The sequence below is a fragment of the Corella eumyota genome, chromosome 6, assembly GCF_963082875.1.
Source record: "Corella eumyota chromosome 6, kaCorEumy4.1, whole genome shotgun sequence".
Lineage (NCBI taxonomy): Eukaryota > Metazoa > Chordata > Ascidiacea > Phlebobranchia > Corellidae > Corella > Corella eumyota.
In genome coordinates this window covers 4,302,017-4,325,448 of record NC_137495.1, presented here as the reverse complement: position 1 = coordinate 4,325,448, position 23,432 = coordinate 4,302,017, and the positions used below count along the sequence as shown (strand labels likewise).

Genomic DNA, 23,432 nt, shown 5'->3' with positions numbered 1-23,432 from the left:
GTAATGTCGTACTCAAAGTTTTGATCGAACCCAAATATATACTCCAGCTGATTTTTTACCAACGAAGAAAGGTATAGAAACTGAGGTGTTGTTGGAGATTTCATAGCCTCGATATATTTAAAGAAGGGATTTAGTAAAATACTTGCTTGAACTAGTTGACGTCCTACAATCAAAAAAAAATTGTATTAAAATTAAAAATAAATAAAATTAGCCTAGTTTTAAAATACCAAATTATAAATATAATATATTATTTTTCCGACCTGTGCAGTTAAAACCATCCCCTGCAAAGCCGTCATCACAAACGCAAGTAATATTGCCGACATTATTATAACAAGTTGCATCATCGTTACATTCGTTTTCGTCCTGTTTACATTCGTTGTTTTCCAAACACTCATACCCATCTCCTGTATAACCATCATTGCATTCGCATTCGTAACCGTCCTAAAAAAATGTTAAAAAGAATAAAATATCAAAACAAGATGAAGATTTTGGCATTACAGCTTTAGAGATGACAACAGTCAACTTTACAATTTTAAAATAATTAAAACATGCAACTTATGATTTAAAGTTGTTTTTGAACTTTCAAAGTAATTGTTACTTGACTCATATGTGCCTAATTGCTTGTTGGTTAAAGATAATTAAACCTACTTACATCATTAGTCTTACACTCTGCGTAATAATGACAGGCGTGCATATCACTCTCGCATTCATTGATCTTAGAACACCAAGAACCGTTTCCAGCATAACTATCTTCGCATTCGCATTTAAAGGTAAGGTCAACATCTTGAACACATTCGGCTTCTTCGTGACAAACCAAAGTCGAGTTCTCCATGACTACATAACTTTGGGTTGTCTCGCCGTTTACTGGGTCGCAAATTAAACTGGGCTCCATCTTAATTTTTAGCACAGCCCAAGGTATATGCTGGAACAAGGATGGTGAAAATAAGTTAGCCTCAGCTGAATTGTTGTAAAAATATATTAAGTCATTGGAGTCGATGTTTAAATCAGTATCGTTTGTTTTAATTTCTATAACGTGGTCTATGACAAGACTGTTGATTATAATTGATTCAGAAATGTGATCAAATCGGGCGTCTGCTAAAGTAGAGGCGCGAATTTCAAGTATTTCTACTTCAATTTCAAACTCGTTGGTAAAAAGGTAGGCCTTCTCTAATTCCCCTTCAAATAGTTCAACCAAGTAATCAAACAAACTTGAACCCTGGACAATAATATTTAACTGGTTTGCTGGCCAAGCGGTACTGATGTAAATGCTTGCCTTAAAAGCTATTTCTTCTTCGTTGATTTCAGGCACTTCCCCACTTCTCGATCCATCTGTGACATTTTTATTTTGGTTTTCGTTTGAATCAAGTTCAATTAAATGAATGGGTGCCCCCACAAATCCAATATTCTGGCTTAACGTATTCAACAAAGTGTAATTTAGAAATGATTCAGTTAGTTCGCCTTCATCAATATCTTCTACAGCTTCTTCTTCACCATAAATAATTATTCTGTGGTTTAAAAACAAATTTTGGGTAACAAAGTTTTGGTTTGGTTTATCGGTTATAAAAAAGTCAGTAGGACTTTGAGAAATAAATCTTATCCACCAAGGCGACCAGGGAAAGTCAGATTCTAATATGCCCTTGGTATCTTCGACCGGTTTTGCAAAACCATTGAGGAAGTCTTCATGTAGAGTTTTAGTATCAACAACCAAGCGAACATCGTTGCAACAGTTATCTCGACCTAAAACATTCTTATTTGATTCTGTTAAATTATTGCAGGAATTGGTGATAGATGCATTATCTGTTGTTAGGTTTAAATTTGTGTTATTCTCCATCGATGTGTTTCTAATTATTGTTGCACAAAATTCGCTTATTTTAGGAAGTTTTGTAATAATCAAATGCTCAACTACTAATGAAGCATTACCCAGGCTTAAATTAAGGGCCATGAATTCTTCTTCTAAAGACGACGTCCGTCGTATATTGATAATCTTTACAAAGATATATGGGTTTTCTTCTAAATTAAACTCAATCTCCGAAGATTCTAGATAAGAATTGACCAATTTTGCTTCCAAGGTCGCTATCATAGACTTGTATTCGATTGATGATTGGTTAGTATCAATAGATGTTTCGTCTATATTAAGTGGTATGACTGCTTCATAGACAAGATAATTGTCTGTATTCATAGCTTCGTTAGCTCCAAATTTATTTAAAATTTCAGAAAAATTGCGGTAAAACGCAGGCCGGGGTTCGATATTTTCAGCTTCAATTTTAAGTACAGCTGGCACTTGATTAAAATACGCATGAAAAAGATCTCGTTCCAGTTTGGCTGTTAGTCCACTAACAACAGCCGATGATTCGCTGTACAAATCTTGCCCAAACATATCTACAAAGTAAGATACTACAGATGGATTTAGGTCAATGGTAGCAAAGAACACGCGCTCAATATTATCCGAAGTTTCCGTATCGTTTTCTTTCTCCAAAAAGTTCAGCGTTAGAATATCCCCTTCTATGAAATTAAAACGAGATAAACTGACATCAGCCCGCGACTCAAGTATCAACGTCACAGACGCGTTTAGTGACGTCACAGTTACGTCATGAGCTCCTGGACCAGTAAATGCTATTTCGTGGTTGACAATTACGCTTCCATTGGCGAACGAGTTAACTTGAACATCAACGTATAGCGAAGTGTTCCATGCATATAACACAGCTAGTTCTTCGTTTAGAAACGAGACCAAATCTTGGTATTCAGACGATAAGGAGTTTTCGAGATAACTTTTAAACACGTAAGTTGCATTTAGCTTTATTGAGGCTTCAAATGACTTGGTTTCTAAATAAAAAAAGACCGATTTAGCAAAAACAGGTACATATACCTACAAAATTAATATCATGCATATGCAACTTAAGAAAGCCATATCAAACACTTTACATTTATTATTCACACCTCCACTTATAAAATGGCACATCACTTATAACTTGGTTTACATGAGGTTACCTATGCTATCACTTTTAAATGGCACTAAATTATAAATACATTATATTAATTTTTTTGTACCTGTGCAGTTAAAACCATCCCCTGCAAAACCCTCATCACAAACGCAAGTTATATTTCCGACTTCATTATAACAAGTTGCTTCATCGTTACATTTGTTTTCGTCCTGTTTACATTCGTTGTTTTCCAAACACTCATAACCGTCTCCTGTATAACCATCATTGCATTTGCATTCGTAACCGTCCTAAAAAAATGTTAAAAAGAATAAAATATCACAACAGGATAAAGGTTTTGGCATTAAAGCTTTAGAGATGGCAACAGTCAACTTTACAAATTTAAATTGATTAAAACATGCAACTTTAATTTAAAGTTGTTTTTTAAATTTTTAAAGTAACTGTTACTTAACTCATATGTGCCTAATTGCTTGTTGGGTAAAGATAATTAAACTTACTTACCTCAACAGTCTCACACTTCGCATAAAAATGACAGGCGTGCATATCACTCTCGCATTCATTGATCTTAGAACACCAAGAACCGTTTCCAGCATAACTATCTTCGCATTCGCATTTAAAGGTAAGGTCAACATCTTGAACACATTCGGCTTCTTCGTGACAAACTAAAGTCGAGTTCCCCTTGACTACAAAACTTTGAGTGGTTACACCGTTTACTGAGTCGCAAATTACACTAGGTTCCATCTCAATTTCTAGCACAGTCCATGGTATATGCTGGAACAAGGATGGTGAAAATAAGTTAGCCTCAGCTGAATTGTTGTAAAAAGATATTAAGTCATTGGAGTCGATGTTTAAATCAGTATCGTTTGTTTTAATTTCTATAACGTGGTCTATGACAAGACTGTTGTTGGTTATTGATTCTGGAATGTGATTAAATCGAGCATCTGCTGAAGTAGAGGCGCGAATTTCAAGTATTTCTACTTCAATTTCAAACTCGTTAGTAAAAAGATAGGCCTTCTCCAATTCACATTTAAATAGTTCAACCAGATAATCAAACAAACTTGAACCCTGGACAATAATATTTAACTGGTTTGCTGGCCAAGCGGTACTGATGTAAATGCTTGCCTTAAATGCTATTTCTTCTTCGTCGATTTTGGGCACTATCCCAGTTCTCGATCCATCTGTGACATTTTTATTTTGGTTTTCGTTTGAAATAAGTTCAATTAAATGAATGGGTGCCCCCACAAATCCAATATTCTGGCTTAACGTATTCAACAAAGTGTAATTTAGAAATGATTCAGTTAGTTCGCCTTCATCAATATCTTCTACAGCTTCTTCTTCACCATAAATAATTATTCTGTGGTTTAAAAACAAATTTTGGGTAACAAAGTTTTGGTTTGGTTTATCGGTTATAAAAAAGTCAGTAGGACTTTGAGAAATAAATCTTATCCACCAAGGCGACCAGGGAAAGTCAGATTCTAATATGCCCTTGGTATCTTCGACCGGTTTTGCAAAACCATTGAGGAAGTCTTCATGTAGAGTTTTAGTATCAACAACCAAGCGAACATCGTTGCAACAGTTATCTCGACCTGAAACATTCTTATTTGATTCTGTTAAATTATTGCAGGAATTGGTGATAGATGCATTAGCTGTTGTTAGGTTTAAATTAGTGCTAATCTCCATCGATGTGTTTCTAATTATTGTTGCACAAAATTCGCTTATTTTAGGAAGTTTTGTAATAATCAAATGCTCAACTACTAATGAAGCATTACCCAGGCTTAAATTAAGGGCCATGAATTCTTCTTCCAAAGACGACGTCCGTCGTATATTGATAATCTTTACAAAGATATATGGGTTTTCTTCTAAATTAAACTCAATCTCCGAAGATTCTAGATAAGAATTGGCCAATTTTGCTTCCAAGGTCGCTATCATAGATTTGTATTCGATGGATGAATTGTTTGTATCGATAGATGTTTCGTTTACATTAAGTGGTATGATGGCTTCATAGACAAGATAATTGTCTGTATTCATAGCTTCGTTAACTCCAAATTTACTTAAAATTTCAGAAAAATTGCGGTAAAACGCAGGCCTAGGTTCGATATTGTCAGCTTCAATTTTAAGTACAGCTGGCACTTGATTAGAATACGCATGAAAAAGATCTCGTTTCAGTTTGGCTGTTAGTCCACTTACAACAGCCGATGATTCGCTGTACAAATCCTTCCCAAACATATCTACAAAGTAAGATACTACAGATGGATTCAAGTCAATGGTGGCAAAGAACACGCGCTCAATATTATCCGAAGTTTCCATATCGTTTTCTTTCTCCAAAAATTCCAACGCCAGAGTTGGCCCTTCTATGAAATTAAAACGAGATAAACTGACATCAGCCCGCGACTCAAGTATCAACGTCACAGACGCATTTAGTGATGTCACAGTTACGTCATGAGCTCCTGGACCAGTAAATGTTATTTCGTGGTTGACAATAACGCTTCCATTGGCGAACGAGTTAACTTGGACATCAACGTATAGCGAGGTGTTCCATGCATATAACACGGCTAGCTCTTCGTTTAGAAACGAGACCAAATCTTGGTATTCAGACGATAAGGAGTTTTCGAGATAACTTTTAAACACGTAAGTTGCATTTAGCTTTATTGAGGCTTCAAATGACTTGGTTTCTAAATAAAAAAGGACAGTTTTAGCAAAAACGGGTACCCATACCTACAAAATTAATATCATGCATATGCAACTTAAGAAAGCCATATCAAACACCTTACATTTATCATTTACACCTCCACTTATAAAATGGCACATCACTTATAATTTGGTTTACATGAGGTTACCTATGCAGAGAGTGCCATCTGAAGATTGGACATATCCAGTATCACAACTACAAAAATAATCGCCTGCTGCGTTGGTACAAGTAGCATTGTCTGAGCATACGACTGACAAGCATTCATCGATGTCGTCGCAAGTAAAACCAGTTCCTGTAAATCCATCAAGACAACCGCATTCGTAAAACCCCTGATATCATAGCTATTGTTAGCATACTAAGGCTACATTTATAAAAAGCACAAAATAAGAAATGTAAAATAAATGCCTTTATGCAACTGTGCAATCGTAAGTAGTCAATACACAATTATTGCTATTTTAAGTCACTTCTGAATTTATTACAAACTATTCTTACCTCTTCATTTGAACATTCGGCATTAATATCACAGGAGTGTAAACCGCTTTCACATTCATCCTCGTCCTTACACAACGTTCCATTACCTTCGTAGCCCAAGTCACAAACACATTCGTACTTCTGACTTGAAAAAGAGTTAACCGATATGCATGAAGCCTCCTCGTGACAAAGTAAATCGTCAGCACCAATAAAATCAACTGTCAACGGCCCAAGTACTGCGTCACATGTTTTGATAAAAGTAGAATTGTCATCGCCAAGCGCTATACAATAATCAAGGCCATTCCCTGTATAACCTGAGTTGCATAAACACCCATAATCTCCCTCTAAGTTGTAGCATTCGGCGTTAGTTAAACACAGATGTAAATCCTCCTACAAGAATAAGACTGCACAATTAGTTATTTTACCATGTTTGTGTATCACCATTAAAATTTAAACTTCAATTTTTTGAGTTTAGGATAATATAACATCAAGCAGTTACCTCACATTCGTCAATATCATAACAATCTATCCCAGAAATCCCGTAACCTTCTTCACATATACAATCATATCCGTTTTCCAGGCTCACACAAACTGTTTTGTTACCAGTACATGGTGAACTAATACATTCACCCATTGCAATGCAGTGTGTACCGTTATATTGCAAGCCACCAGGACAAATACATTTGTAAGAACCATCGGCATTTTCGCATGTGGCATTGTCAGGACATGCCGAATAGATTTCACTGCATTCGTTTATGTCGACACATCTGCCTTGTAAAAGAGTATTCTTGTAACCTTCTGAACACTGGCAAATATAGGAACCGATAGTGTTCGTGCAGTTACTGGTGGTGTCGCAGTCATGTTTGAAAGAATCTATATTAAAATAATAAATTTGAGGTTTAATAAGGCATAAGTCTATAGTTAATAAGAAATAAGTCTATAAAACAGATGGTGTTTTATAAAGGTTGTATCAATATTGTGATATATTAACTTATGAAATACAGTGGTATTATAATATTTGAACGTACCTGTTATATTTAATGATTGGTCGCATTCGTCAACATCTTGACATGTACCGTTCCGTCGAAGAAATCCATTCGGACAATCACAAACGTAGCTTCCTTAAATAAAACATATTCAAATGACTGTTACCTTAAAATGTTTTTCTAAACAGTTCTAAAACATTGTATGTGAAAAATACATTTGGTACGTTGTCATAAACCTTGCACAGGTTTTATTGCCACAGCCCCTTTCAACTAAATATAACTAATGTAACGAATCCGCCATACTGTTGTTTACTCTTAAGTCTTATCTATTCCTTGTCACGTGTTTACACCTAGAGTCTCGTCTTTACACCTTAACATTATTACGTGTTCTGTATCACGTGACTTGTTGCTTTGACTGTTTAACTGTATTGTATTAGTATTCGTGATGCAAGCTGTAGACGGTTGTGTGTCAATATTTTGTACAGTCATATAAAGTCACGCAAAATCGTTACACCAATCAAAAAAACAAATAATAAAATAGAACTGCTGTCTATTATACAAGTTTATTTTTTTAGTTACCTTGTGTGTTGTAACACGGCGTTTGAGCTCCAGTTTCATTACATCTATTCAACCCAATACACTCATCAATGTCAATACATTCCAAGTCAACGTTAACTTCATACCCAGTGGGGCAAGAACAAGAATATGAACCCTCCTTGTTATAGCAAGCCTGACCTTCTAAGCACACATCTAGTCCTGAAGAACATTCGTCGATATCCAAACAGGTTTTAAAGCCATCTCCCTCGAATCCTGGTTTACATTTGCAAGTATAACTTCCCGCAGTGTTCGTGCATTCAGCATTTTTTGCGCAACTGTCTGATGATCCACATTCATTAAAATCTAGGCAAAAAAGATTTATTACAATTTTTTACACAAAATGTAGTATATGGCTATTAATAATTACTATTGATCAAATACAAAAAAAGTATGCCAAACGTATATAAATGTCCTAAGAAAGGTCTGTTATAAAATAAGTTAATCTTGATAACTAAATATTACATCAACACTTAATTAATGATTTCAGATATAGTTACCACTTATAATAGGAAGTTGCAGAAATAGTTTGTAATCGAAAATATTAACATCAAAATTTCGAGCAGCATTGATATAATTTTGCAATAATGACGAGATTGAGAAAGTATCATTATTCTCTATGGTATGGATGTAGTAGTTTGCTGTGGTTGGCGTCATTGTAAAGCTAGTAACTAAATAACAAAAATTAAAATTAAATAAGAAATATGCTTGTTTGATAAGAAAATTTTTCCATATCAATAAAGCTATAAATTATTTGCATTTCAAAATTTTTTTTTTGAATAGACTAACATTATTTATTGCTTAACTTAAATTAAATGCTCATATAGAACTTTATTGCATACCGTTAACTGACTTCACTATGGGTTCATTATAATTAAAGGCTTTCAATAATTCATATTCAACTTTGTAAGCCAGCCATTGGTAATAAGACGACTCGGTGCTGGTTATCCATTCATCGTACGCGTAATTATTTTCCACTTTTGACGAGGCAAAAAATAACTTGGATGTAGAATCTGTACAAAAAATATGTTTATGGTAACTGCTATGTTTTTTTAACATATTAAAATTAAAAATAAAGTAGGCCTGTTTTTTTAACACACGATAAATATATTTAGGCTTGACCAAAAGTTACTATTTTTAGACGACGTTTACACGTTTTATGAGGCCTAAAATATCCACAAAACCTGTTATTTTCTAAAAATGGTCATCTAGTTAGACAAAAATCGTTTAAAATGGCATTATTTACCTTTTGCTTGAACTGTAGTTGAAACGAAAAGCACAAAAAATAATTTCATCCGAAAATTCGGCATCTTTATTTTATCGTAGACTCCTAATAATATAAATACGTTTTCTTATTTAAAACATATACAAATAACCCATAACCTTATACGCGTATAGCTTTTATTTAAACATAGCCACTTAGTGTACTAACGTGTTTTCAATTTGTGTTAGTGCTTTGTACGTGTATGTGCAACCAATAGTCCATTAACATCATTACCGTGCAATTAAAATTTGTTAATCCCTGCAACAAGAAAGGTTAACAAAACTTCGGGCGATTATGATTTAAATACTCGTCATGTAAATACAAATTAATTAGTATCAACTAATGCAACTTGATAATTAATCAGCGTTAATAATGTATGGGTAATATTAATATAATTAAACGCGTCGTTTGTCGTATATTGAATGGTTTTAAAATAAATAATATAATTCGTTGAAAGATTTATAAAGGACAAAACCTTTTGTCATTTCCACTATATAATAAATCACACCAAACAATTATACGTTAAATATTGTTATTCGCACGAATCTTTTATATCGATTATAGTTAACAGACTTTAACTAAATAGGCGTCGCGATTCTATTGCCGAAAAATTTTTTTTTTGGAATTATTTAGTTCCGGTCCCTTGAATTTTGTCTGGTGATGTTGGTATAAATTTAAAAACGCAAATCAAAATACGCAGGTTGGAATATTTACAGCACATACGATATAGTGTCGCATATATCAGGTAATTTTATAAAAAAAATAAGGTTAAATAAAAAATGTACAGGGAATATTTATAATTAAAGAATTGCTCGAAGAGTTTATAATATATTAAAATATTTTGATTTTTTTTAAATCATTTTAACAGTTTCCGCAGAAGCAGTTTTTTTCATTTTTGTATGATGAAGTGTATTGCAGTTTACTTTTTTTTAATATTTTCCCGAGAATTTGTTTATGGACAAGCGCAAGGTAAGTATAAGAAAAAAAAATATTTGTTATTTTTTTAAAAACTGAACATCATGTTTTAATTGTTTAAAAATCCGAAATGTGATATATATTAAGCGCTATTTTTTTCTAGCGAATAAGGTTAATAAATAGCAAATAAATGTAGTATATTGTTAACCCCCAAAAAGTGTGACACAGTAAGTTAAATTTATATATTAATAAATGCGTATTACCAAATATTTGTATAAGCAATGGTGAGTCGTATAATTTAAATGTTTTACCGAATTTGTTTTCGAAATCCAAACACCAACTTAAAGCTGAATGGTATATCATTTGCTGTTTTTTTAAAGTAGTATTTTTATAAAATTGTGACAGGTCAACCGAAGTATGAGAAAAATGCGAATAGTTTATATAGTCTTGCAAAAAGTTTATGACCTAAACACATGGCACAGGATTGTAGAAATATTTAAATACAAATGTTTTTGTTAAACTTAGTATTTTTTAAAGATTGCGGCCTGACACAGTTAAACACACCTAGCGGACAACTATTATCGCCAAATTATCCAAGAAATTATCCTACTAATACAGCGTGCACGTGGATCATTACTGCACAACCCGATATGGTAAATATATCTTCGCCTTAAAAAATCGCACAAACAAAACAAATTTTACATGCAATGTAATCTGAAATGGCGTTTGCAACTTTAATCTTACCTTATTTAAAGATTTGCACATTGCAATTTCGTTATTTAGGTGTTGGTAATTACAGTTAATGACCTTGACATAGAAAATGATCAATTTTGTCGGTATGACTACCTGGAAATAGACGACGGAAATGTGCAGGTAAAATTCAATTTTCATTGAATTATTATGTAAAATGATCGAATTACCAAAAAACAAAATTAATGCAACCCAAAAAAACTATAAATACACAAACAATATGATTATAAGTCAAAATAACGTTGGTACAAGCCTAAGTTAACTTGCATTTTTGTCATATACTGCGTTAAATTACCGTAACGTAAGACCTGATAAACTAATATAACATAAATTATGTACTTAAAATTAAAGGTTGGGGGGAGACTATGCGGTGCCACAACACCAGTGCCGTTTATAGCAAGCAGCAGCACTGTGACAATCAGATTTGTCAGCGATATCATCATAACAGGAAGGGGCTTTTATATCACGTGGTCGTCCTTACGTAAGTACAAGTAATAATGACTAAAAATGTATATTGTCCTGTTTTTCCTAATTTCACCCATGTGTATTGACTACACCAACAACATCACGTACCCATGCTGACACGTACTTTTAAAATATTTAAAACGCAAAAAAAACATGTAAAATCGTGCTTTATTGGGTGTAGGCCAACAAAGTGGGATTTGCGTATCCCAGTTAAGCTCCAGCCTAATCTATTAAAAACTTAATTTGTTTACCAAACTTACATATTCAGCAAAGTGCACGAGGGGGCAATTCATGTGTTTTGATGGATCCTGCATCGACGAAAGTCTCACTTGCAATGGAGTCAACAACTGCCCTGGTGGAAGGGACGAAGTACAATGCGGTAAATACTCTGATACGAAAATAAACTAGACTCTTTTATTTAGTTTAATATTTTTAAATTAATATATAAAATCGTGAATGTTATTTTGAACCCAATTAAATTTATTACATTTTAAAATAGATGAATCAAAATTAAGAAATTGATAAAAAAATGACCTTTATTTTTAGCCCAGCCATCGACGATCAACGCCGAATGCGGGAAAACAAATACGGCTCCAATTTTTTCTCCGGTAAATTCCTTTCCACTAAATAAAACAAAAATAAGTTGTTTACCATTCATGTGTATTACATTCAGTGGTTCAACGGTTTTTTGCATTAAAAATGCTCTTTCCCAGTAAACTATTAATACAATGTTGTTTTAGCCAAACATCAGTTTAATAAGGCATGCAAGACATTTAGCAATGTCATTGTAGCTAGTATTTTACATTTAAATAATATTTAATATTACAGCAAAACCCATACTTACTACATTAAATTTAAGGCTAATTTTTTTTATATCTTTACAAACCAAAATTTTGCACCATTACAGGTTTCACGTATAGTCGGTGGTAGCAATTCAGTTCCAAACACGTGGCCGTGGCAGGCGGCACTTTTATACCCCGGTAGCGGATTCGACATATTTTGTGGAGCCACAATTATTAACGAACATTTTATATTGACCGCAGCACATTGCGTTGACGGACTAAGGTAAAACTTAAAAAGAAGATAAATAATTAAATCAAAATATAAATTGCATTCATAGTAGTGGTAATAATGGCATCCAATTACATTGTTGGAAAAATTTGATTTTAAGCCGTGCCAGCTCGAAAGGACGTTAGATCTTATAAATAAAACTAAATAAATGATGCTATTGTAACGAATCCGCCATCTTTTACGTCAAAGATGCTATCAATTTGTAATCACGTGTTAACACCTATTGCCGGTCTGTTACCTCTTATCTTGATCACGTGATGTATTCGTTTAACTGTTTCGGATGTATTTGTATTTAGTATTCGTGATGCGAGATTGTGAACGGCTGTATGTGTATATTTCGAAATAATAAAATATAAATCATAATACGGTCTTTCATTCAAACGATAGAAGACTCGATAGTTACACTATTTAACCTTTTTTATCATACAGAAGTTTCGAGTTTAATGTTTTAGTGGGTACTACTGATTTAACAAATGCTCGAAGCGGACAAATCTTAGGTGTAAGTGACATCAAAATTCACGAAGATTATGAAGGGTAAGAACTAATCAGTGATAAGTCAACTACAGCTTAGAGAACTGTTCAAATTTATATTTAACAAAGCTACTTTATTACAGGGTTGAATCTGGCAATGATATCGCTGTGGTTGAGACAGTTGAACCAATCGAGTTTAATTCTGAATCTGTTAGACCTATCTGTGTTTCTGAAGCTGTAGAGATTAAACCTGGGACTTCGTGTTTTATTACCGGATGGGGAAAATTAAGTAAGTTTTTTGACGAAAATTTATATCATTATTTAAAACTAATTTTCGACATGCCAAATAATTAAACCAAACTGTAACCTCTAACGTGGGCTAAAAAATACAAACAGTAAAAAAATATTAACGCGATCACCAATACTGAATGTTTTTTTTCAGCTGCTGACCCAGATCAAACTTTGTTTTCTGATATTTTACAACAAGGCAGGGTGTTTATTATTGAGCAACAGGAATGTAACGATGTGTACGGGACTATTATTGACTCCCAAATTTGCGCTGGAAGGCCGGGAGGCGGAGTCGACGCTTGTCAGGTTCAACTTGTTTTTAAAAATAAAATTTGTGGTGTTAAGCCGGCAACAAATTTAGATTCTGACATGTTAAAAACAACGATTATAGATGAAATCATACGACAAATAATAAAGATTTTTGTAAACATGTATTACGCCAAAAACAACATCAAATATTACCTACGAATAACCGACTTAGCAATTTTTGTAACAGTCTGGCTTAACTTAACATAACATAATCTTGTTCAGTAATTTGGATTTATTTTTCAGGGTGATTCGGGCGGTCCTTTGGTTTGCTTAGTTCGTGAAAACACGTGGTTTCAAGTGGGGATAGTTTCCTACGGTGTGTCATGCGCCAGTCCCATCTTTCCGGGTGTTTACACGAAAGTGAGCTCGTTTGCTAATTGGATAAATGCCAACACTAGTGGTGGAAACCCAGTGGTAGAAAACACTTGTAAGTTTTAATGCTTATTAATTTCAATATTTAGGTATAAATGTTTAACATAATTTGTCTTGCGCTTTGTCCCGGATAAACAAAACTAGATTTATAGCTGAATTCTAATAACTGTTGTTATTAGCTACATGTGGCCCATCTGTTGTTACGTCATCAAGTGGAACTCTGACGTCGCCAGGCTACCCAGATGCTTATGGAAACGACGTTCGCTGCGTAACTTCTATTCTCTCTCCTACCCCACGTGGTCTTGTTATTAATCGACAGGTATATTGAAGAACGACGTCTATTAACTGCTTAGGCCTAGATGCCTGGATTTAAAACCTTTAATAACTAACTAAATTTTGGACTTTTTTTGTAACTTGACGTTTTTTTGTTAGAAACTTTGCATTGAATTTGTTGATCTCTTCATGGAACAACATCATGGTTGCGAACACGATTACCTTGAAATTTACATCGACGGAATACTGGTAAATTTTGCTTTTTACACGATTTCATTTAATAAAAAAACAAACACCTTGGTAAGACTACATTTACTAACAATATTTGTTAGTAACAACTGCCTAATATGCACGCTAATTAGGTTATTAATAATGATTTAATTAGTTTAACAATCGGAGATATTGTGGAGACGAAACGCCCCCAAAAATTGTGACGACAAGTCGAAATGTAACAATAGTTTTTCAATCCGATCACGTGAGCACGGAGAGGGGTTTCAAGATGCACTGGGAAACCAAACGTAAGTTACATTAGGCATTTTTAATCTTAAATGCAAACTTTTTAGAAACCTCATTTGCAAAACTGACAACAATCTCATAAATACAGAGGGTTGCTTAACTATAAGCCTGTATAGATCGTAGAAATATTAGGGATTTTTTTGCCGTTATTTGTTTAGCAATGCCATAAAAAAACGGTCATATATTTAATTAATCTTCTACAACTAACAGAATTAGAGCCAGAAATTCCCACTTGCCAAGGTGAATATGCTGAACAACTGGCAGAATGGAGACAATCGTTTCAAGAATATAAAACCAGTTTAGAAGAATGGAAAGTTAGTCAACGATGCGGGGGTTACTAAAATGATTCTGATTTGTTTATACTTACGCTATGCATACTAGAACCAAAGTTTATGTCATTTTTTCAGCTAGTTGTTAATACTGTGTATACTTTTTAAAGTTTCTTTATAATAAAATGCTTTGCTGTACCTAAAACCTTATGTAAGTTACTCCTGCGAGGCAGCGTTTTTAAGATAATCTAAACTAGCAAAAATTGAAATGCTTTTAAAATTGGCTAAAAATATATTTATAAATAAGAATAAAAAATTTGTATTACAAAAATACAAGGGTCGTGATCAACATAAAGTATAAAGTTTGTTCCCTAGCAGTTTTTTAAGTTATTTTTCTATAAAAATTTCAGTAAAACCGAGGTATTCCTTCAACTATTGGTTCAAAGATTTAAAGTTAAGTAAAAAATAGAAATTTCACTAACTTCGTTAATGCAATTCTACAAAAAATTCAATTTTCAAAAAGGGGGCAATCTTTACTACAGTGATAATTAAAACATCTTGCAACATTCTTTAAAATTGATCTCGACGGAAGAAATAAAAGTTTTGTTACGTTTCAGTTTTCGGGCCTCGGCCTTAGAATAAGTCTTCCACTCTAAAAATTTAACAAAATCAAGTTTAAAAAATTACTTGCATCAAGTTAAAAGTAAAGTGTAAGCAACAACAAATTATCTTACTTCGTCACATGACATATTGTAATCTTCTAAAACCGTTTGAAGTCTACCAACAATTCTATAATAAACAGAAATATTTTGAATTTTTATATTTTACCTTAACTTTAACTAGTTAAGTTTCTTTAATATATTGGTTTAAAGCAAAAACACTACTCACATAGAGGGAGCCACAACCCTTTCATGAATTCCAATAATAAATAATAAAATCAAACTAAAAGAACTTAATGTAAAAAAAGGATGTTGCCATAAAGATCTTAGAAAGGGCTCCTTAAAATAATTAAAAATAAGGTTTAGAATGGTTTAATATTACAACACCATTGTTTATTTTGATATAATAACAGTTACAGCTTAAATCTTAATTTTAAAATAAACTATGTTAGTAAGATAAAAATATTTATTTCCTACCCTTGAAGTGTTAGGATCCATTAACCATAACCAAGCACCTGCTGCTGTACAAAGTGACACGATAACCAAAATAACTACATTAAAAAAAAACAGTATCAAAAAAATAAGTTAGGTTTGTCAAAGCAATATATTCATACATTGTTATACCAAGTTAATGATATATTTACATAAACTTAATTACTAAAAACACAGAAATAGGAAATATTAAAGTTGCAAATTTAATTAATATTAAAATTTTATTAACAAGTTCTATAAAGTTAATAAAAAATTTCCTTACGTCTCCATTTTGAGGTAGCAGGTTGAAGATGTGAAATGTATTCCATTACTCTTCGTTCAAATGCTTTAAGGTCTTTAAAAAGAAAAAAATTAATAAGCAAATACAACTTGAAATTTTACCTAATACAAACTAAATTTTAAATATTGTCTGACTTTATATATATATACTGACAAAAAACACCAATAATTATATTTTTACACAACTCGCACCATTAAATACACTGCAATACTAATAAATTTAAATTTACTAATAAAAGAATATTTTATATACCTTCAGTTTGATCAACTGAATTCATGTTTGCCATCTTGCCTTCACTTGACAACTATGATGATGTTCAGACACTTTTATTCAGTCAGTCACTGCAAATTTGGTTTAGGTCAAAACTTCAAAATATCATGTGTAAATATCCAGATAATATTGTTAATTCAAGTCTGTGTATCTGTTGATATAAATTTCCAACTGAGGTTAGTCTGTTAAGTGACACACAAAGTTTTAATTATACCACATACACAATAATCTTCATAAACAAAAAATGAGTCATACTGTTGCTAATAAGACAACTTGACTACGTCACTGAAGTGAGCTAAAGACAAAATTTTGTCATTGTGATCACATATATTACTTATAAATATTAAACATTTATATGTTTAAAAAATCAGAAAATACGAACTCTAAAATGTAAAAGTTTTTAGATTCGCTCGCCTTACTATTTAGCCTAATTTTTTTGTTTGGACACTTTTTAATAATTCTTTATTTAATAAAATGCTTTTTATTTAAAATAAAGTAAGATTAGTTTAATTTAAAGCACGTTATTTTAGTTCCCAAGTTTAAAAAACACTAAACACGAAACCTTACCGCAAACGTAAGCTTACACTTCTGAACAAGAGTCATAACTACCCCGTGACGCTGGTGTCGCAACGTCACTGATTTGTTATTTATAATAAAAGTTTATTCACAGAAAACATAAAATAAATGTTTATACATTTTAAAACTGTACACATCAATTAAAAATCAATTCATTTTCCGTGCTTTCCACTTCTTTTCTTTCGACTCGTTTTTTTGTTTGACCTAGTTGTGTTAGATTTTCTGTTTTTGTAAGAGTTAGTAGGAAAACCATATGGTAAAGTAGCAGGCCTCGCTTGGTTATTGTTCGAAGCATACACTGGCTGTACAACTTGCAACTGACTGGAATTAAACATCGCTCCCGTGTGTGGGTCGTAAAGAAATACGGGTGCACTAGGAACTGGGTCAACCTCGCTGGAATATTGGTTATTGGATCCTAGAGAATCAACATAACCAGTAGGGGCCCTATTTGGTAATGCATTTGCAGGTAGAGTGTTATACGTTGGGGGATGTTGGTAGCTTGGTGGATATTGGAGCGTACTTCTTTGGTTGGTTGGTGATTGTTGATTTTCGGGGGCATAAGTGTAGTTTATATTAGGTTCAGGTAGTGCAACTGGTGTATTAAGATCCTTATGTTGCTGTGGACCTATATTGTTCATGTGTATGCTGTTATCGACTATTTAAAAAGACAAAAGTTAAAAATGTAATATATTATAGTATGTTAAAGACCGTTCAAGTTTTATATAAAAACAGTTTATTTTTACCGCCTGAACCAGATCCATCACTACTGACAGCTCGTTTATCTTTTTTCTTTGCCTTGCAAGTTTGATTAATTTTGCAGGAGATTAGAATTATTAAAGCTAGAGCTACAACCCCACCAACAGCAATTGCGCAAATAACTTCGATAGAAAGAGGCAGTTTACTCTTTGACTTTGAAGATTTACTTTTATCTAAAACACATTAGCGTATTTAAATCTTGAAAATTTAAAGCAAGTAAACAAAACGTCCTTATATTTACCAATAGTTTTAACAGGGCGATTGTTATAAGGACCATAGTGATTAGACCCACCTGAAGGTGGAACTGCAAAATCTAAAATAATATTTACAGTTTTTAAACGCTAAATATTCGTATTTCTCAAAAACAAAACCTTATATAACACTTGCTTCAATACTGTTATTTAATTTATACAGTTTCACTTACACGGTCTTTCCTTATTAACCGGAGATTGTGGTGCTTTTCTTTTAGGAGCCTGCTGTTTTTTCACTGGTGGGGTATTCGTACTAGGTCTTCTTGGACGAACTGGTTTTTGTTTTCTAAAAAAATATAACACATTATATTTATTACAATATGGCCAACAGATGTTAATACAAAAAAATATAAGCCTTTACATTTCCATTTAAAAATAACATGAACAATATGCGCACATGGTTTTTGCAGTTGTTAAAACTTTTGGAGTTTCAGGTTTGGGTTGAAGTTGATTTATAACTTTTTGAATTCCATTTGAATCCAACGCAATTGCACTGTTGGGAACCCAGTTTTGTGGACGCACTTTAAAAAAAAACAGTCGTATTATTTTAATTTTTTTTTTGAAACTGTGTATCCACTTATGGATTTTAATATTTTACAACCCTCTGGCGATGCAATAAAAACAGATTCGTCTTAAGATTGCATATTTAAATTAAGCCGAATTATTTTGCAGCATGAAAATGGTTTATTTAAGATTCGCTCTAATTTTTAACAACTGTATACACAAAAGTGTTCAAACTGGAAATCATCAACTTACATTGCTGACTCGGTGTTTCAGCTGTCTCTTTAAACGCCATTGTAAATCCTCGAAAATTCTCCGAAGAAGTCGGAATACCAGAAAATAATTGAACGATTAGAAGATTTCCTTTAAAATAAAAAGAACATTTAAAGAGTATCTTGACCATTAATAGACTTCGATAAGACCACCTATTATTTAAATCTTCGTTACAGTTTTATAAATAAAATTTTGACTAAAAAGTTCCTAAAAGTTTCAGTTTGAATTACCTGCGGACACTATCACTTGTATTCCAGTATTGCCACAAAATGGCCCCATTTCATAACCTGTTATAGGAGATTTAATAAGAACATACTGCTCCACGCATTCGCCCTGATTGTTTGGGCCAATCAAATAAAAATCTCGAAATTCGAGACGTATTCGAACCTCGGGGCGACTTTGCAAACTAAGATATAAAAACTGTTATATTAAAATATAATATTTGCTAGTTGGAAATGTCCAAAAATTTAAAAATAAAATTTTTTTTTCGACTTTTGTCATTTCATTTATATTAACTTTTTTAATATAGAGACCAGTGTTGCCAAAAATAAATTATTTTCTTACGTCCACGTGCACTGCCTGTCAACTGGAAACCGATTTGGAAACCCGGGACTAGGAGCATATTGAAATTTGTAGGTAGCAGTTAAAGTTGTTTGGGCACAATTTGAAGCTGGATTCAATGGATTTGTAGAACAACATGTGGCTGGATCTTAATGAAATTACAGAAAAAAATTAAACAGTGGGCCTATCGTTAATTCTCACTACCTATCATATTATTGCCAATTAATATAATAAATCAATTTTATAAATGTAAATACCTTTTAGCAAAAATTTGTCGCCCAAGCGGCTTGAACTGACAACTAATTCGCAAAAATAAATCCACAATATTGCGATTGAAAGTTTCATATTAATTTTAAAGCTAACACATTTGTTTTATTGCCATCTGTCACTGTTCTTTTTATCTATTGCATTATATAAAATTTAACATTAATTAAGTGCTTGGTTAATATAAAAACCTGTTTATGATTTTTCCGTATCTTAGAATATATAAACAACCTTTTTTAAATGTTGTAAAACAACTCTACCGTGTGAAAAGCGTTTTTTTTCGCAAAAGTTTAAGTTTAACAAACTAGCCTCGGGGGTTTGACAAATACGTGTGTTGGTAAATTGAAAGGAACTATTTACGAATAAAATGTTTACAAATCGTGGTTGCCCTAAAACACTTACAACATTTTAAAAGTGGGAATAAAACATAATATTGTTACTTTAATTAAGTTATTATCGACTAATTATCAATGTGTGCCATAAATTACTTTAATTTTATTCCGAAATTCCCACGATTGTAATTCACTTAATTACGTTAATAAATGCTAAACATACATTAACAGCATCTAGTAAGTAAAGATTTATATTACTAACTAAGCTTACCTTAAATCTCCTGCAAACAATACCCTTAAACTGCTTTTGTATTGATTAGAAAAGTAGATTCCACTTGGAAATCTTCAGAAATTGCCTCAGCCGACGGTTTTTCACGTCGTCAGGGCGGGGTATTGGGAATAGTTTTCAACTAGCAATAATCGCACTTCGGATAAACCTCATTAGTTACGATATCGCCTCTGCGCAAAGCTGACGAGAAATAGCGAGATTACCGCCCCTCTCCAAACAAAACGCTCCCGTTTGTGGTGCGCAAAATATTTCTGCTAAATAAACACTTTTTAAGTTAAAAAATAAAAAGTTATAAAACAAAGAATTTAAAGCATTTTTTGTACATAAATATTATACATTTTAAAAGATTTTTGTAAAATTAAATCGTAAGAATATCAATTTACAAACTAACCATATGACAGTTTAACTGTACAACAAAAACGTATAAATAAAAGGCTTTCAAAACCCAAAAATCAAATTTAACCCTTAACATAACATAGCATAAAATTGTTACAATTAGCAGAAAAACTGTCACCACGTTAAATTAGATTAGTTAAATCAATATTTTTGGTAAACCACGGCAATATAGAAATATATACGTTTAATATGTCCGTTTATCGTTTAATATGGCCGTTTATCGGGTTTAAACGTTGCAATTTTTAAACGATGTATGTAACCACCATCTAGCCGCCGTTATTTGTACATTACGTCAGTTTCAAAAAGTTCTTCATACTAACGCTTATTAGCTAAAATATTAACTCATATATACACTATCGATTTTATAAAAAAGGTTGTATTTTTATGTTTTACGACAACTTTCCATTTGATTTAACTTATTAACGTTAACAAAGTTATTGTACTGTGGAACGAAATACCACTCAACGAAGTTACGTTTTTGGTTAACCATGCCGATCTATGCAAATAACAACGCAAAATAGCACAAAAAGTATACCTAAAATACATGTCCATACGTAAAGCGATTGGTTTTCGCATAGCGTTTGCAAAACTAGATTTCCACATCGTGAAGAAGGAAACTGTAATAAATTCCAATCTTTAACACCGGCTTCATTTATTAAATGTTAAGCTTAACAAAAATTTTTTAAAACAGATAAAAAAAAATCGACATTTGTAGATTCCTAATAAATTACTTATGTCAAGGGACACCATATCGCAATGGTTCTAAGTTTGATTCCCAGTGCTAACTTGTTTAAATAACAATGGGTTATGGGTTTAGTTTACTGTGCAAATGTGTATAAATTACAACTAATTCTCGGTTCGATTTCAAATGCTTGCCTATGCAAGTCACAATGGTTGTGGGTTTTATACTCAGTCCAACTATTGCGAAATTTTAAAACAATTATTGGTGTATGGGAACGGAAATATCAACTTATAGTTAATTTCGAAAGAACTATTATTGCCAGTGACAAAAATATCAATTATTGGTTAACTTTAAAACTATTAAGTATTTCAAGGAACAAAAATATCAACTATTGGTTGATTTAAAAAAATAATTGATTCCAGGGGACTAAAATATCAATAAATGTTTAATTTTAAAACAATTGTAACAATATTGGACTGTCGTTATCTACTTCTTAGTCACGTGCTTACACCTTTTATTTCTTCTATTTACGTGTTTAAGCCAACTGTTATCTTTATTGTAAGCGAGTTGTGTTTTTGTATGCAAGCTTTTTTTGGACTAGTTCTTATTTTAGTGTAAAATGCATATTCTAATATTTTGTGTATTTATTTTCAATTCTATTTAATTAAATTGAAATAAGATTGTTATTGTGTAAATAATGATTGAACCTGAAACTCAGAACGTTACAATATCAATGAATGTTTAATTTTAATACAATTAACGATGTTTAGGGGACAGAAATATCAACTAATTGATTATTCTGAAACAAATAATTTTTTTTCTATGTGGGGAATTTGGTTATTGTAAGGAAGCAGTTTGGGATATTATAGATTATAATTGCCTGGTAATTATACTGCTGATTAAGTGCTGGCTTAGCAGAAGTTCATACCTTTTATATTGACTAAAACAAGGGTGTACAGCATGAGAGCATCGAGGATCCAATCCACACCCTTATATAGCAAGTGTTTCAACCACTACACCACACTGCCTGTGATGCCTAGGGGCAGAAAAAGATTTTTAAACAAAAATAGGGCCAAGGGACAGAAATATCATCTATTGGTTGAATTTAGAAAAAATTATTGATGTCAGGGAATGGAAATATCAACTAATGGTTGCTTTTGAAAACAATTATTGATGCCAGGGAACAGAAATATCAACTAATTGTTGACTTTAAAATAATTATTGATGGCAGGTGACAGAAATATTAACAATTGGTTGGTTTTAAGACAATTATAAATGTCATTGGATGAAAATAATAACTATTGGTTGATTTTAAAACAATTATAAATAAAATTTTAGTTTTTTTTAATAAACATTGTCAATAAAAAACAATTAACAGCGTCTTTTTTGTTGCATTTCTTTGCTTGATTTTATTTATCAAACACTGCCCGAGATTGCGTAGAAATTTAAGTCTTTATTTTTTTAAATACCTAATAAGATAAATGTTAAGTTTAATCTTTAGTGTTACGTTTTATATTTTATTTTTTTACTGGGGAATGACAAATTTTGTTTGCCACTTTTTTTAAAAATATCAAAAAACAATAAATTAAATATTAGTAAACTTTACCCTCTTACATCACAAGTTGTCATCTTTATTCTCTTTGGTGTAATACCCGAGTCTGTCCGTTCATTATGTTGGGAGTACCTAAAACAAATACACACATCATAAAAGTTATTGTACAAGAAAATTAAATTAAAAATTTGAGGTGCCAAAATATAAATTAATTTTTAAAAATTATTACCTTGAAAGTTTTGTTGTAATTCCTTTATAAGAAATAGCTTCTTTGGGTTGAATTACCACATTCAGGAAGATTTTAAAATTGCAACATTGAAGAAAAAATTTTACCTCAAAAAATAGATAAATTAGCGAGTGGAAATTTAAATTTGAAATAATTTTGGAAGAAAATAAATAATATCGTTATTTCAAAGACTAAAATTATATGAATTAAGATTTTAGGTAGTAATATACTTTTTGTCTTTACTTTGTTTAACTAGTTTTAATTTATTTAATTTACAAAAATCAACTTATCCCAAATTTTGAATGCTTTTTTGCGCAGCAAAAACCTAACACAGCAAAAACCAACAATAACAAAACAATAGCTTCAAACTGAAACCTATACAAACCACAATACAATACCAACAACAACAGTTTTAATGCAAAAACAGAAT

The 23,432-nt window shown here is 32.1% G+C and overlaps 3 protein-coding genes and 1 non-coding gene across 9 annotated transcripts; 1 reads left to right on the top strand and 3 right to left on the bottom strand.

The window, feature by feature from the left end:
- Positions 1-9,634: 9,634 nt before the first annotated feature.
- LOC145754683 (CUB and peptidase domain-containing protein 1-like) lies at positions 9,635-14,977 on the top strand. The gene is made up of 16 exons (XM_082570786.1): positions 9,635-9,688; positions 9,812-9,912; positions 10,396-10,511; positions 10,642-10,731; positions 10,960-11,089; positions 11,342-11,452; positions 11,620-11,681; positions 11,981-12,138; positions 12,574-12,678; positions 12,759-12,904; positions 13,058-13,209; positions 13,456-13,639; positions 13,764-13,903; positions 14,017-14,106; positions 14,243-14,375; positions 14,584-14,977. The coding sequence occupies exons 2-16, from the start codon at positions 9,843-9,845 to the stop codon at positions 14,712-14,714; spliced, it is 1,818 nt and encodes a 605-aa protein (XP_082426912.1). The 5' UTR covers positions 9,635-9,688; positions 9,812-9,842; the 3' UTR covers positions 14,715-14,977.
- On the bottom strand, positions 14,921-16,683 carry LOC145754684 (nuclear envelope phosphatase-regulatory subunit 1-like). The gene is made up of 6 exons (XM_082570787.1): positions 16,326-16,683; positions 16,056-16,127; positions 15,779-15,852; positions 15,531-15,640; positions 15,377-15,431; positions 14,921-15,294 (listed from the first exon to the last, which is right to left on the bottom strand). The coding sequence occupies exons 1-6, from the start codon at positions 16,357-16,359 to the stop codon at positions 15,256-15,258; spliced, it is 384 nt and encodes a 127-aa protein (XP_082426913.1). The 5' UTR covers positions 16,360-16,683; the 3' UTR covers positions 14,921-15,255.
- Positions 16,684-16,989: 306 nt separating this feature from the next.
- LOC145755098 (uncharacterized) lies at positions 16,990-23,404 on the bottom strand. Of its 6 annotated transcripts, XM_082571303.1 has the most exons (14): positions 23,006-23,401; positions 22,831-22,908; positions 22,153-22,260; positions 21,078-21,159; positions 20,129-20,400; positions 19,519-19,662; positions 19,265-19,409; positions 18,931-19,106; positions 18,683-18,790; positions 18,324-18,447; positions 18,100-18,212; positions 17,917-17,988; positions 17,663-17,848; positions 16,990-17,574 (listed from the first exon to the last, which is right to left on the bottom strand). In XM_082571303.1, exons 6-14 carry the CDS (start codon positions 19,604-19,606, stop codon positions 17,072-17,074), a joined length of 1,515 nt encoding a protein of 504 aa, XP_082427429.1. In that variant the 5' UTR covers positions 19,607-19,662; positions 20,129-20,400; positions 21,078-21,159; positions 22,153-22,260; positions 22,831-22,908; positions 23,006-23,401; the 3' UTR covers positions 16,990-17,071. The 6 variants fall into 6 exon arrangements, with proteins under 6 accessions (XP_082427429.1, XP_082427433.1, XP_082427430.1 ...); XM_082571307.1 differs by lacking the exon at positions 21,078-21,159 and having other exon boundaries at positions 16,990-17,544; positions 22,839-22,908; positions 23,006-23,404; XM_082571304.1 differs by lacking the exon at positions 21,078-21,159 and having other exon boundaries at positions 20,129-20,397.
- Positions 20,187-20,328, bottom strand: LOC145757287 (U4 spliceosomal RNA). The gene has a single exon (XR_014285331.1). It is a non-coding gene; the product is annotated as a U4 spliceosomal RNA (small nuclear RNA).
- Positions 23,405-23,432: the final 28 nt, after the last annotated feature.